Here is a 16076-nt window from a genome sequence, read left to right on the forward strand (position 1 = left end):
TAGCAAATCAGATATTTTTTTTCAGTCACATTTTGTTCATATCAGCTTTCAATACTGTTTGTAAAATATCTTAGAAAAATATGAGTTTTTAGTCAGAGCGTAAAATAGTAAATAGTGAGAAAATACTTGAGAAAAATGAATGTCAAAAGGATATTTTTTACCAAACAAACCTAAACACTCAATATAAAACAATTAACAAAACTATTTAAAAGGTAATTTTGCAAGTAAATAAAGTCATTTTGTAGTACCATTAGTACCATTTAGGTTAGAAACTGCTCACCACTCGGCTCACACAATATAGGTACCTTAGCTAAGCTGCACACACGAGAGGCCTTTTTCACAGCAGACATTTTACTTGTCATAGTAGGGAAAACACAGGTGTGACTGATAACACTAACGATGGCTCAGTTGTTATAAAGTGCACCAGTGAGAGTGACCATGAACAAGCATGCAGTACACAAGGATCCTGACACTGAAGCAGCTCAATGTCTTTAACCCATCATTTATTTCATTATTTACACTTGTTCCTACTGTGACATGTCAAAATGTCGTCTGTGAAAAAGGCCGATGTCACATTATCTTACCTGATGTGTTTTAGCGACATCTGGTCGTTTTGTCAGCAAGACCTATTTCTCATGTGAGTACATCCCACTACAAAACACACAGGAATCACTTAAAAGACTGTACTCTTTCTAATTTTCAAACTTACAACAAACTGCAACTTTCTTTACTTGTGAAATGATCTTTATGTGTAATTCATGGGATCAAAAAATGATCTGTCGCTTGCCATTAACTACCATACATATTTTTTTCAAAATAATGTTCCATGGGACTTCTCTGCTCAATGAATAGCAGGAACCTTGTCTCTGCTGAATGAGAGGGTTTGGAAGATATCAAATCTCTTCTCTGTTAATTTCCTGTGAACTGTACCCATAAGTTTTTGCCTATTATTTTCTCACTGGTTCATAGTAGCAAGAAAGGAACGCAAGAAATGTTCATAAAAACATCAGTCATCAGTCATCATTGTTTTGTTTTTTTTCAGAAATGTGTTGATGTCAGTTGACACTGAAGTTAAAAGCTGGGACTGCCTCAGCCAAACTAGGATGTCAGATGATTTCAAGCTTCACTATCAATATTTTCAAACTGATTCAAATGAGTATGTGCAATGAGAAAGAGGTCATTCATAAAGAAAACGCCTCAGGCTCTTACCGCTCTCATCAACCTTGTGCTGTTTTCAGTCTAACTTTTGACTGAAGAAAACATACTGTTAGTGTCAGTTCTAAGTTTTTGGCATTGCTTTTCCTTTAGTTAGGTTGCCAATTGAGTGATGAGTCATGCATCTTGGCTTTAAAAAACGTTTGCTCTTCCAAAGATTTCATTTTCCTGTGGACGTGATTTTTGTGTGGCGCTGATAACATCCTATCTGCCAAAGATAAAAGGGTCAAACATAAGAAGATACTGACAGCTTTTGACAAAAACATCGAGGAAACTGAGTTAATCATTCCCTCGCATCGACTCCTCTGCTGCGTTATGGCTTAGCAGGTTGGAGATACCTGATTGTTTTTGCGTGACGTGGCAGGTGAAAGGTAACCCACCCGGCAGGCAGCTCTGCTGAAGTTACGTGACACAAAAGAAACCGAGGGGGAAAAATCAACAATTAAGCAAGAAGAATAAGTCGGAGTATAAAGGTAGAAAGGCAGAGAGGGTGGAGCCCGCTGCTGTATTTTGCTGGCAGGGAAAGTAATCATTATATAAGTGCCAAGATGCGTTCAGCATGAAGCCTCAGAGATTTGCCTCATCATCTGGGACAACGCCCTTAATGTTAACACACGTATTCTGCATGTGCAAGGGTGTTAGTCACTATTACCTTTATATAATATACTGTATATCAATCTTGAATCCGCAAGAAAAAATGTGTTTGATGTGAACTCCTGTGAATCTACAGTACAGCTTGTGTATTTAATGTAACATTTAACATAGCCATTGTTTTTAATTGAATCTAAGTTACCTGGAAGGTGATGGGACATTCCATCTAACTCATTATAAAGTGGACAAATTATCAGTAACCACCATATCCTATCGTGCTTGTGAGCAAGACATCAGGACATGTTAGCTTTTACACTAAGTGGTCAAATGGGTCCCAAACCCGTCAACAAGACGGTTGAGTGATCAGATGACTCTGTCTTGGTCGTCCTTTGGAGTTGTATTCACTGTCCACTTGTGATTTGTTACGCAATATGCATTTTAAAATCAAGTGTAAACACAGTCAATAGGTGTGATTGTGAGTAAAATGCATACAGAATGAGGCAAAAGACATTTTTCCTTTCAGTATTATGGCGTAGTCATGAAAACATGGTGTTCAGTATTTGAGTATTTGTCACTTGAAGCACCATTTTTGAAGGTTAAACACATAAATACATGGATATGTTTTACTATTTTTCACATATAAATAAATACAATAATAAAATAATACAAGGTAGTCAGCCAATTTAGGTTTCCTCTAGCATCACAGTAAGATTCAAATTTGGGGCTTTGAGTGAAATGTCTCAACAACTATTGGATCGATTGCCCTTAAATTCTGTGCAAACACTCATCTGTTTAAAAAAAAATCTCTATATGCAAATCAGTGATTTGCATATTTGCAACACCTCGTATTGTTTACAGGTGTTAAAAGGCACTGAAGCTGGCACCAGCAGCTCTACAGGCTGTTCTCTGCAGGTACCCAGATGACTCACCTGTTCATCTAGAATCAGTTGCTTTTCCATTTGCTGTTTAGGTACATTTCTTTGGCCTCAGCCTCCTGAACGTTCACCTGAGGCCCTGGTGAATCTGGTTGCTCAGCTCGCAGCTCATTCCAAAGTCACATCAGTAAAACTCTTGTTAAAACTTGTCTGACTGATTCTGCATCGCTGTATGCAAATCTCCTCTGAGGAGCTAAATATCTCTCCAATAAACAGGCACTGAGGAACATGAGTGATTGGATAGTTGATACATATGATGAAATAAACACCCAAAAAAATCACAAAAATTGAGCGGAGATGTTATCTACATCTTTTTATAACTTTTCAAATCCTTTTTTTTAAGATCAGGACTTAAGGTTTGAAAAATTTGGTAATAAAATGCATTCCGGTGATCAAAACAAAAGTGCACAGCCAACACATACCACTGTTTACTGTGTGTATCGTGCATTTCCAGTTGACTACTTGTATTCAGATTCCTACCTACATCAGTCATGTTAAAACCACAAAGGGCACATTGCACATTTCTTACATCCATACTCTCGCTAACCTGCTTTCTAATCACATCAGCAGTTGTTAGTAGTTAGCAATTCAACACGTCTCCTTCCATAGGGCAAAATAATGGACGCTACAAAAGGTATGTGGTCAAATGCATCCCAGACCTTTATTGCATCCAATATATTTCAACTTTTTCCATGTATCACAACCCAAGAGTAAAATGGTCCTCACAGGTGTTTTCCCTAATTTCACCTGATTAGACCTCCTCTCTGGACTGTGAGTCTGTGCAGACTTTTCTTGATTAACATTTTTTATCACTGTCTTTTTAATTTTATTGCACCTGTTTGGATGAGAAAACTTGCTCTTTTACTAGTACACGGAGTTCAATGACCTCATGTAGCTCTCACAATAACTGTCTCTAACCCACTTTAACCTGAGCAGAGGCCTGATCGGCTGGAATGAGTGAAAACACCTGTGTGAGTGTGCAAAGGCTTTAACTTATGAACCAAACAAGTGTTTAAAACGCAAACTGATGATCTCTCTGTTATAACACATATGTGGTGACATGCAGGAGGTTGCAGGACTGATGATACGATCAGAATAATTAGTGAGAGACTTCAAATAAAGTGAAATGAATGATTATCTTTGAACAGGCCTCTCTTTCCCTGCGGGAGCCTGGAGGCAGAGTCAAGGGTCGTTAGTGAGAATTCAGATCACCTGGTCGGACTTGGGCAACATCAGTAAGTTTGTGTCAGTCTCCTTTACTCTCCCCTCGCCTCCACATGTTTGGTTTCAAGTTGTTTTCCCTTTGTTTGGTACAGTCACACTATTTTAGCTTATTTTGTTTGATCATTTGAATTCCATCTCATGCTGCCTTCCCTCTTTGTCCATCACTGAGAAAAAAAAGTCTAAAAACTTGCACACGTTAAGATATGTTGAGTCATGTTACAAGCCTGCTCCCACTATGTAAACTTCTTAAAAATGCCTTTTCACATTCTGATCCTCATGATTTATTTGAAAAGTTATGGATTTTTGATAACACTTTATTTTATGGGTCTGTAATTCCACCGTTATTTCCAAACCATTTGTAAGAACTTTCTTAATTAGAGCTATGTGATTTGTTGCACATTAAAGGGAAAATACAATGTTTAATTGGTACATCCTAAGTCAATTAATTCCAGTGTTTTTGTGATGAAACCCAGACACTCTTTGTCTGACTGAACAGGGGATTGTGTGTTTGCATGCAGACTTACAGCAAACACACAGGTCAACACGTGGTGAAAAGGATGCTGCAGGGACAACTTTTACTTGTAGGCTGATGCAGATGTTTGTGTTGTCCTAGTTCCCTCAACAAAAAGCCAATGGAGTGTTTTTATCTTGGATTTTTGCAGAAAATAAGCTCTAATGCAAACAAAGGTTTATCATATTTACACATTTTGTTCAGCAAGATAATCTTAAAAAAATAACACTACTATGATTTTTGAGCAATAACTTCAATTATAACAAGTAAAAGGCTAATGTTAGGCTATAAACAAGCAGCAACCTCAGAGGCTGAAAATTTAGGCCAATACAGAAGTACCAGAAAACTGCTATTCATCAAATGGCCACTTGAGGCTTGCTCCAAAACAGGGTTAAACCTCAGAGACCCCCATGTCAAAATGCCCAACTTTAAAGAAGAAATAAGCATGTTTACCACCTGGTGCAAAAAACAAGATTATTTCCACCATCATGACAACAATATGGTGGTGAATTTTTACATAACTCTCCACTGCACATTTTATTAAGACTGAGGTTACACATATTTAAGAGCAGGGCTGCTTAAGTGCCAGGCTGTCTGCCGATAATGTCCTTGTTTTTTTTATTCAGATCCACCCCTCGCTCTTTCACAGTGCCACCCTTTCTGAACTACACAAAGGTCGCATGACTCAAACGTCACTACCACAACAAAGCTGTGAGGCTGTGTTCAGTATGACATAAGGCTTCCCTATTAAGGAGTGAGGTATTTAATGACAGATTTTGTTGCAGAACAAAATGTAAAAGTCTCTTAAGCTTCTGTTACCACAGACCTTATTTCAGGCATCTAACTAAAAAAAAACATCCAAACGGCCATTGGCCTCAAGACAAGGGAATGGGAAGTGCTCAAATGCTGTCTCATTTTGGGGTTTTAGGACAAATTTCCACACAAAACAATTAGCAAAAAGAATAACTGCATTATGGGATCTGTTGATTCAAGTGCAGTTTCCCCAGATGTACTCACGACTGTCACATTTCCTTTGGGGTCCTGACAAAGCCTGTGGCAAAAAAATGCCCAAAAAAATGCCAGAAAACTTTAACCAGTAGAGGGCAGCAACATACAGTCTGATTTTAAATCTTTAGGCTCTTTAAGGTCTGCCATATTGTCATATTTTAAAGTTTTCTGAAACAGCTATCATCTGCTATCACAAAGATCCCCTGTGCATTGATGTGTGATTAAACAAAATATTCTGGAAGCACAGTAATGAATATCAGCCATAGAACATCACTTGACATGTTTAGGATAAAATTCCTCTGCAAGAAACCTTATCTTTATTTTTACTTTTAGCACTTGTGCAGAGACAACATTAAAAGTAGTAGACAGAGAACTTGAAAAACAAGATCTCACAGCTGTTTGAGGCAAAGTGCATTCAAGGTAACGAGCCTTTTGTCAGCGTGGCTGGACCGGTATTGTTGTTTAGGCGTTGCTTTAACCGTTTACAATTATGACAAAGTGTTGCAGGCAAAAGCTGCCGGAACATCGTGCCATGCCCAGGTGACATATGAGAGGACGGAAAAGGAAAACCAGCCAAAATAGCTGTCAAAACAGTCCACAGTGCCTGCAGACAGTGACTTGTCACTCAGACATGCAGGGATCAGCTGTATTTTTTCACCTGGTTTGGCAAAGAGCTGCTCGGACAAGACCCACCAAATCCACAAAGTATAGACTGTATTATGATGTCAAAACAAGCAGTGCATAGCGGTTGTATTGTTTTGGTGGCACAAAAGCGTGCAAGTAACTCATGTCAGTTTTGTCTTTGTCAGATACGTTCAGGTTCTCAGATGTGCCCTCAGCCTCCAAGAAACCCTAATATCCATGATTACAGCTTTCTTCAAGTTAATTGACTTGTAGACAAATGACATGAAAAATGTCTTTGCATAGGGGACATGCATATAAGTCAGACAGGCAGATGGAAACACTAGTTAAACACAACTTGCTCTCATGAAATGGTATGTCCTGTCTCATTAATCTGGTCCAACGCTACACAAATTTGTTGAGCCATGTTTTAGAAATTACAAATTTGAAATGTATGAGTAAGTTGTCTGAGATGATTTATATGCTCGCACAGTGCAGTCCGAGCATTAAGCCACAACCTTAGTGCCCACACTGTACTTATAAAATTGACAATAAATGGTCTGGTGCCTGCAGACCGCTCCAGCTTATTGACAATTGCCAATAAAGATTTTTGTTTGACAGCTCCAGCGCTGCAGGCAGGTACAAGTTTGTTAACTTGGAAAGATACATTTCCCAATAATGTAGAGACAGAGGTAAAATCATTCTGTAAAACAGTTCAGTCCAGCATAGCAAGTTAGCAGCACCAACAAACTACTTGAAAACAGGCTACACTGTATGATCGACTGAGAAAAGAGGCATTGCACCTTGCAGAAGTGATTCACTGGCTCTGCAATAACTGAGAGCCTGATGTAGGTCTCTTGACAATGTAAGAAATTCATGCGAACATCCAACACCTGGTTTGGAGCTGTTGATAGGGCCATGATTGGTCCGCATTCCCTCCAATAAACACACAACACAATAAACAACCCTGACAAAGCTGGAATTCTGTCCGGCTCTGAAATGAGTACAGTGTATGCCCAGCTTTAGGCCCTGTTTAGACAAGAACGGCCCTACAAAAAACAGAAAAGTCTTTCCTTTGCATTCAAAAAAAATCTGCGCTCATATAACATTGTGAAAATAATGTTACACAGATCCAGATTTGGTACTGATCCACAAAAACAACCAAGAATGTTGTAGTATGGATATCAGGCCAGTAGTTGATGGTGAAACTTTGTAATGACACACCATAGAAGAACATCACGCACAAAGTGCGTGTGTGACGCCACCATTCTCACGGGATCTGCACATTCCCAGTTTACACGAAGACAGAAGGGGTTGCATTTTCAAAAGATTCCACTCTGGACCCTGGTTTACCAAAAGTTCGCCGTTGTCATGTGCTAACAGAAAATATGGCAAGATTTTTTCTTTCAAAATTAATCACAAAAAGGCTTAAAAATATGTGCTCAAGGGTTGTTGAGTCTGACTCCAGAGCCTCAAGGCTCGTTTTACTATTGAAAAATGTATGTTTAATTGAAAATTGAATTGAACTCACTGGTTTGTTTCTACTGTAAGTAGTTTGAAACTGGTCTGGACCACTTTGGAGCCTTCATTTGTTATAAAGTTCACTGAGTCATAGTGAGTGGGTTGTAGAGTCAGAGAGAGTTGTCGTTAGCGATTGCACAAGCACAGTTAAACCTAGATTTGGTTCCCAATAGCCGATACAACACGTGTGAACTATATATGCCCATTTAATGGGTCCATGAGAATTTCACTGTCCTATGAAATCATGAATTATTTTTAAACTTTACACAAATGTCTGAAGTTCAGAATCAGAAAAAAGCAAATCACTGATCCTGACAAGAACAAGGCGGATATGACGCCATGGTGTGTTTCTGTCTCTGTCTGCGTCTGTATGAATGCAACAACTTACACTGTGTGTTAATCATTTGCCTGATCATAACTGCAGGAGGCTAATAAACCCATTTAGAGGAAACGGCTAAAAGGGAGTTTCATTCAGAGCCAACACACACACAATAAGAGGTTCGATGCACTTTATACATTAGTTTTTCATTTATTAACCTAGTTTGATCTCAATGTTCTCCTGTTTGACTTGCAAATGAAGGATCCAACGTAAGAGTGAGTTTTCTTTTTGTTAACATAAACAGTGATTTGTATTCCGAATGAGTTAGTTTTATAATTATTCCGTGGATTACGCTGACGTTTACATCTGTAACTTTATCACTTCCTCCTGAGTTTGATGTCTTTGGCTCTCCATCTCCACTGATGAGATTCCTTCAGTTGTCCCGCCATTCTCCATTCCAGTGCTCCCTCTTGTGCATGCAGCTTGCAAGTGCAATGTGTAAATACACAGACTCTATTACAGTCACTGACATAAGAAAAAAATCAACCTGACATTTAGTGCTTTTAACATTCCTTTTAACCCTTTGAAATTTAGATTGACATCAGTTTTCTTGTGCTGCATTCAGATGCCTTATACAAGTTAAATGACCCTTTGAAAGCTGAGCAAATCAGTCTGACTTCAATTTCTGTGGGCTCCACTGCACAGCGCTCACTAATGAAGAGGTCTAAAAAAAAAACTCACGTTTTTTGATAATATAAAATATTCTGTTTGTTCAAGTGCTTCATTAAATACATGATGAGTTTGCAGTTTTTATTTTTGAAAACTAAAGTGTAAAATCAAGCTCGAGTAATGCTTCTCCAAATAACATGTTCTTTTATTATTTTTGCCTCTTATGATTTTTGAGAAATAATTCAAGCCTCATTGATATGGAGTGTAGCAGTCCCTCAATATCCAGTATTTTCTGTCATTTTTCTTTTGTTCACTTCATTTTAGCTGGATGTCACAGGAGTTGATTGGAGGGTGATTCAGATCAGCCGTTGCACACAGTGTGGGGACTGACTCCTAATTAGGAATTGAGAGCAGCTTGGTGTGTTTTCCCTCTGGGTCAATCAGGGTGTGACGACTCCCTTTCTCAGGGCTTAAGAGAGATGAGGAAATGCACACTCAGGACGTTCTGATTGTTCCTCAGTCTGATGCAGACCTCATGTGAACCTCTGTCAGCCAGAAACTGTTCTCTAGGCCTGTGTGAGACTTCTTTGCTGTCTTTTGCTGTTTGAGGGGGATTTTGATCATTGTGAAAGTGCTGACAATATAGAAGAACCGCTTAAAACTAGGTCATCTGCATCAGGGCACTTCTTAGCTTTATAGGCGGTAATGGTGATTTTGTTTTTTTTTATGTTTTTCTTCCACTGGTATCCCTTATAACCCCTAGCTCAGTGATACCACCAAATCACCAAATCTGGCCCCCGATAGCGTGCCAGGTGCCCCCCATCATTCTCTAATTCACAATGAAAATGCCTCTAATGTAAATACAGTTTTAGAGTGCATTTTAAAAAGCATCAAAATGGTGATTTTTTAATTTAAGAAAAAGTGCCAGGGGAGAAACCTATATGTCCTAAAATCCTAAAAATGATCCTTTGTGCAGCATACCTATCTCAGGCTGTTGCAACTGGCCCCCAGGCCTCCTGTCATTTTGCAAAAGTGGCCCCCTGGCAAAGCAAGTTGAGTATCCCTGCCCTACCTCTCTCTATATAAACACGTGTCTATCATCAAAGAGGCACTTGTTCATTATGGAAGAGGCATTTTTCATCATTATCGAAAGGCATATGTTTGTATGGAAGAATCATTTATCATTGAAGAGGCATTCGATTATCATTGAAGAAGCACTCATTATCGAAGAAGCATTTGTTGATAATTGAAGGGGCATTTGTTTATTGAGGAGGCACTTTGATTGATTGAAGTTTATTTTGAACATAAAAAAGTAAAAGAAAAAGAAAATAATGCAACAACAGATGATAAAAAGTGATCCATGTTTCCATTGTGAAGGCTCTTGTCAGATTTGTTCCCACAAGTGAAGATATCCTTATGTGGTTGAGAACTGGCCCTTGCGCCTCTTTCCGACCTGCTGAAATCTGGACGAATCAGTACCGCCACAAGTATATACGTGTGTCTTTTAAACGAGATAATTATGATTAGACTAATGTAATGAACAGTTTTGTTTTCATTTCATCAAACTATAATGAACAACACAGAGACACCAGTTATTAAATTGCACCAAAAACATTTTTTATTCTATAAAAGAAGAAGGGAGGAAGGGGGAAATAATCACAACTGTACAGGGAGAAACTGACTTTTAAACACTATGAGTCACAGTATCAAAAAGCTCACGTTTTCCTCACTGATCTTTACACATTTGTTCTGTACAAATACAAAAAAAAAGAAAAAAATATTATTAATAATTGTATTATTATAATGATAACTGCATTGCACTGAGTAAATATAGTACTGGCCCATAAGTTACTGCATTCAATAGAAAATACCTAAAATTTGTGATTTGCAGAGGAAAAGTGATTCGAGGTGAGTCGAGGCACTCGCACACAGACGGACACAGTCAGTGACGTGAACTCTGATCCCGTCCAGATCTCAGTGGGGACACAATTCTTTAAAATGTCTCACTGTCTGTTCACAGATGAACATTCCTGCTTTTAATACATGAACAGAATATCAAGAAGAATACCGAGGGAAAACAAGCTTGCACAAACCGCAAAAACCAACAGGAAGCAGGAAAAAACACTAACACATGCATCAGTCTCCCTGCAATAACTCAACACCAGAGCAAAAAAAAGGCTTCATCTGGGTCATCGTCAGCTGACTCTGAGGTGTGATAATTGACTATCCTCTGTGTGACACTGGAGATTTCAGTGTGTGTGTGTATAAAATACTAATTTTGCTGCTGATCAGTGTGCTTGTAATCATTATCAGGTACATATTGACACAAACATATGTGCTGCGTGGGGTAAATGTTGCAAGAACTTAAGGGGCGTGGGATCCATCTAATTAAAGACTTTTTTTTCCAATCTGTGTCATACGTAAACTGTTTTTAATTATTTCAAATGGGAGAAAATTCATTAGCATATTTTTGTTTTGGAAACTAGATTTCTGTGGGCGACTATTGTTTTTTTCCTGTCTTTTGGATGAGTTGGTAACTTCTACTTTTACTTTTCAACACAGTCAAACTGGTTATGTGTCTGGAGGGTAAAGCTGATAATCAAATTCATGCAGTTGTACCTAAATAATCAAAAATATTCATGTCTTTTAGCCCCATCTGACCTGAAATTTCCTGAAGCTTGAGTGCAAAAAACATTTTCTGATCCAAACCAACTAAATCTCACATTTAACTGCTTTAGTGATCATTTAAATTCAGTCCAGTGCAGAAATATCAAGCTCTATTACAATAATAAATGGATCCCAAATCAATAATTGTTTGTGTTTTTTTTCTAAGGTGATCAATGTTAAGGGAAACCCCACAGTCTCGTACACGCTGACATGCTCACCAACGTCACTATAAGAAAACAAGAAGGCTACTCTCCATGCAACAAGTGTGCACAACACAAGTGGGACCAATTCATTTTTTTTGTTTTTAAGAAACTACGAAACAAATGTCTTATTAGATTCCAAAAGAAACGACACATGATGAAACACATTTCGTCAAACCAACAGAAGAAGAAAGAAAAAAAAAAGATTTTTTCACATTATCTAGTCAGTGTTAAAAATAGAAATTCACCCGTTACATTTACTCTGCACTTTTTGATTATATACATTTATTTACATGGATTTATCTTAATTATCTGTCATTGTCCTTAATGTTTTTATCAACAGTTTACAAAAGAAAGAAAATTGCAATCAAATGCATATACTCTTCTAGAAAGATGTGCTTAGTAACTATGTTGTTTTTTTAGTTGAAGCAGGGGGGATGTTAGGAGAAACGGGAACATTTCTTTGCTCTGCACTGCAAAAAAAAAAAAAAAAAAAGAAAACCCCTCCGAACAAGTGAATGAATTTAATTCAGATACTCTTTTCATCCTAATATCCCAAATCAAATTCAGTAAATTTGCTAAGATGGATTTTTTTTTTTTTTTTTTTTTTTTACAGTGAACAGACCAAACAATTTGCCCTGTTCATGGCATGCACTCAGCTCACAGGAAGCCTGCACGTCCATTTCAGTTATCATACTGTAAAAGGTCAGGTGTTAAGCATTTTGCTCTCACTTACTAGCTTTTGAAATGACAACAACAACAGTGACTCCGAATGGCTAACTAGAACAGTGTGGCAAAAGCAAAATCGTTTTTTGCCTTTTTTGTTTGTAAAGGTACACGTCAGGATTGCGAAAAGCGTATTTTGCCAATCACACACTCAGCCCCTTGATTAAGACAAAAGTGTCTGTTCTGAAAGTGATTTCAGAGGTGGCTTTGTTCAGTGATCAACAGCACGGGCTTCTTCGCACTCGGACTTCCCTTTAAAGGTTCTTGTTACAACCCATGTGAGCTGCATATCAGCAGTACAACTACCAGCTATAGTGCTCTACTACTGAGTTCAGAACAGCGCTTGGAGCGAGGTCTGCGTTATGTTGCATAATCAAGTTCAGCCCAGAACAGGAGCTGAAAAACAGCCCACTTAAGACATGGACAGCGTGGGTTGGGGGGGGGGGGGCAGGTCAGGGGTTCAATTCTGTTCCAACTGCCAAAATCTGTTAAAGAATAGTCTGAAAAATGTGCTGATGAGATTTCAGCAAAGAGTCAGTATTAGGAAGGTTTAAGACAACAAAACACATTTCTGAGGCATTAAATTAAGTTCTGAGAAACAAACTCAGTTGAAAGAGAATTGACCTCCACCCCGGTAGAAATGCTAGTGAGCAGAGCGCTTAGTTTCCCCGCGGTTTAAATCGCAGGCACTACGGACCCTGACGGACCGTCACAGTGCCTGGTTTCTCCAAGAACCACTGACAGATGGACGGACCACTGAGGCTCTTTAGTGGCAGCCATGTTGGCTCCTCGTCCTAATGCTCCATGAATGTTGTTAGGTCATGAATCCAGCGTAAATGGCATTTATATTTTGGGGTATTTTAGAGCTATCAATTGGCTGAATGGATGCATTGATGGTGCTCTCTGCTGTTCTGTTCAAATTTGTCAAAATATTTGTGTTTGAAATGCCACAGAGACTGCTACAATTTCCCAATATTAAGACCAGTATTTCCACAATCAGCTAAACATGAATTATCTCTTTAGGTTTATACTGGTTTCCTCTTGTTATCATGAAATGTTGTAAATCTGCTTGCTCTGCAGCACACTATTTCTGTTTTGTGCCAAAAAAAAGCAATCCAGTATATTTTCTGCTATAACCTTTGCTAACAAAGAGGAACAGTGACAAGAAACCTGCAAACTAAGGTAACTGATACTTAAATATTTGATACTTTGATATATCCATACTTTGATACTTTATATAACATGTTTAAAATAATAAGATCACTATTAATTATACGTTTGATTGTATTGGAAGTACCGTAGCTATACAAAAACACACGTGCAGTCAGATTTTAAGCCAACACTGCACAGATCAAATTATAAAATGAACAGGAATCAAAAGAGGAATCAAGAATTGTCTTTTATACTAATATTGTACCAAAGCTGAAATCTCTGATATAATGACAACATTACTGCCAACACTGACAGTCTGTTTACATTTTGCAGGTTGAAATATGAATTTTTGAGGTCCTTCATGAACCCCCTGTACTTCTTTGATTCAAGCTTACAAATGGAGCATCCTTTTCACATGAAACACACCGATCCTGCAAAGATCAGGTGCTCATGGACAAACAGCTTCCTCATAAATGGAACCTCAAAGTGGCCAAACGTCGTCTGTCGGTGGCTCTGGTTTCGCCCTTACAGATTGACTTCAGTTATTAAGGCTCAACGGGCAAGAGGTAAAAGAACAACAAGTGCCCGGAACACACACTCGTAAAAATCTTAAATTCTGATTATGTGTTTGTCTCAAAACATGCACACTCACCCACAGACGCACACTTACAACACACGCAATAAAACACACACTCCGAAAAGCTCCCCTATTCCCTGCGCGAAAGTTTTACTTTGTAATCTCAAACTACTTGTGTCTCCTCTGTCTTTTTTCACAGCCTCAAAACACAACAAAAAGATCTGTATTATTTTTCTGTCAAAAGGGTGCCATTCATAAGAGTGCCAAACCTGGCAAAGAAAGGGGGAGAAAAGACAGAACTCAAGGCCTTATTTCATCAAAACAACAGCAACAACGACGCATAAAAAGCAAATACTGTTATTGAAGAACAATCAGGAAGGTGTGTGCGGGGGGAGAACACGCAAATGACAATAATGTGATTGATACAATGAAAACAAATTAATCTTTATAAAGTTCACAGTCTTGTAGCTCCCTGTACCAGGGGAGAGGGGTGGGGTCAGGGATGCGGGTGGGGGTGGGGTAGTCGGGACACAATAATCTACTTTTAGATCTCAGACTCAGACAGATGTTTGCCAGAGAGGAAATATCTGTTTGACGTCACTTCAGCTGCTGTAAAAAAGCTCACGACTATATGCACATACACACACTCGTACACGGATATGCACAGTGATAGGAAGCCTTCGCATTCAAGATCCATTTGTAAATAACTTCTCCAAAAGTTGTGATTACAAGTTGATATAATCACAAAGAGTTACAATCACAAGTATCTTTTGCACAATTCCACTGCATCTGAAAACTGCAAAATAAAAAAGTCCAGCTTTGTATTTGTTTAAGACATTATTTTGCATGTGATGAAAAACAGAATCACTGTTCATCTTTGCAGTTTTGTTGCGGGAATGCAGGGACTTTTTGGGGCTGAGAATTAGAGTTTGAATTTTAAAATTTTTTGGTACTTACTGAAAAGCATCCATAGCACCACACGTGTATCAAACTTTTATAGTCGTATTACCAAAGGTTAGCGAGAAAGGTAAAGTTCTTGAGTTCGAAAGAAAGCTTCCTGAACATCCATCAGTGGTGAAAAGGTGCTTTTTTAGTATTACACTTCTGTAGTCGTGTTTACCAAATCTTTGATCAGATAGTTACTGATTTAGATTAAAAAAAAATTGCAATGGTGCCTCAAATCACAAAGGTTAGCAAGAAAGGTCGAGTTCTTGAGTTCCTAAAATGCTTCCTGAACGTGCGTCTGTGGATATGTACATATATGTACATGTACATAAGTACACAACACTGGATATGTACAGAATGAATTTTGTTCGGGCAGCTGAAGTGACATCCTGCCTCTGGTTTGAGTTCAAAAACACACATTCCTCCTTCTGTCCCCTCCTTTTCCTCCTCTCCTATGGATGGATGGATGCATGTGATGGATGGATGAACGTCCCTGCTGTTGGATGACCTTCAGTCCATCCTTCTCTGTCTGAGGAGGTGACGTCTCGTGTGAGTTAGTGGTAGAGGGGACTGTTTTTGGGGTAGGAGGGCTGTTGGGTGGACGGTGACGATAATGGTGATGATGATGATGATGATGATGTGTTGAAACACACAAAGAAAAAACCTCCACTGCACACACACACACACAAACGCACATCCCTCATATTCCTGTGATGTCATGATGAAGATGAGGAGGAGGAGGGAGGTACAGCGTCTTATCTGCTGATTGAAATCGGGATGTCGGGGCAGCAGAGGTGAGAAGGGAAACAGTAGCAGAGGTTCATTTGGGGCACTGGTACAAGATGTGCTGTGAGGGACTTTGTCAAAGGGGAAGGTCAGAGTTCACATCATGACATGGCGGCGGCGGTGCAGGGAGAGGTGGTCGGATCGGGAGAAGGAGCGGTCGCACTCAGTGCAGCGGAAAGGTTTGATTCCGGTGTGCTTGCGGAAATGTCGAGTCAGCTCGTCGGAGCGGGCGAAGCGCCAGGTGCAGCCCTCCCAGGTACAGTGATAGGGCTTCTCTCCTGGAGGGAGACAAGGAGAAGAGTTAGGAAAGAGGAAAGGAAAGGAGGAAGTCACAGAAGGAAGGGAGAGAATAGGAAAGTCGGGCTACTAGTGGAGGCAAAAATGCATGAATGATTTGCAAGCAAAATTT

The 16076-nt window shown here is 39.0% G+C and overlaps 1 protein-coding gene across 2 annotated transcripts in view; it reads right to left on the reverse strand.

The window, feature by feature from the left end:
* Nucleotides 1-14526: 14526 nt before the first annotated feature.
* Nucleotides 14527-16076, reverse strand: part of klf8 (Kruppel-like factor 8) — a 69996-nt gene continuing 68446 nt past the window's right edge. For both annotated transcript variants that reach the window (XM_042498782.1, XM_042498781.1), the window contains exon 7: nucleotides 14527-15945. In XM_042498782.1, the coding sequence (XP_042354716.1) occupies nucleotides 15764-15945 (182 nt within the window). In that variant the 3' untranslated portion in view covers nucleotides 14527-15763. The remainder of the gene's footprint in view (nucleotides 15946-16076) is intronic.

This window comes from Plectropomus leopardus, chromosome 13 (genome assembly GCF_008729295.1).
Source record: "Plectropomus leopardus isolate mb chromosome 13, YSFRI_Pleo_2.0, whole genome shotgun sequence".
NCBI lineage: Eukaryota > Metazoa > Chordata > Actinopteri > Perciformes > Serranidae > Plectropomus > Plectropomus leopardus.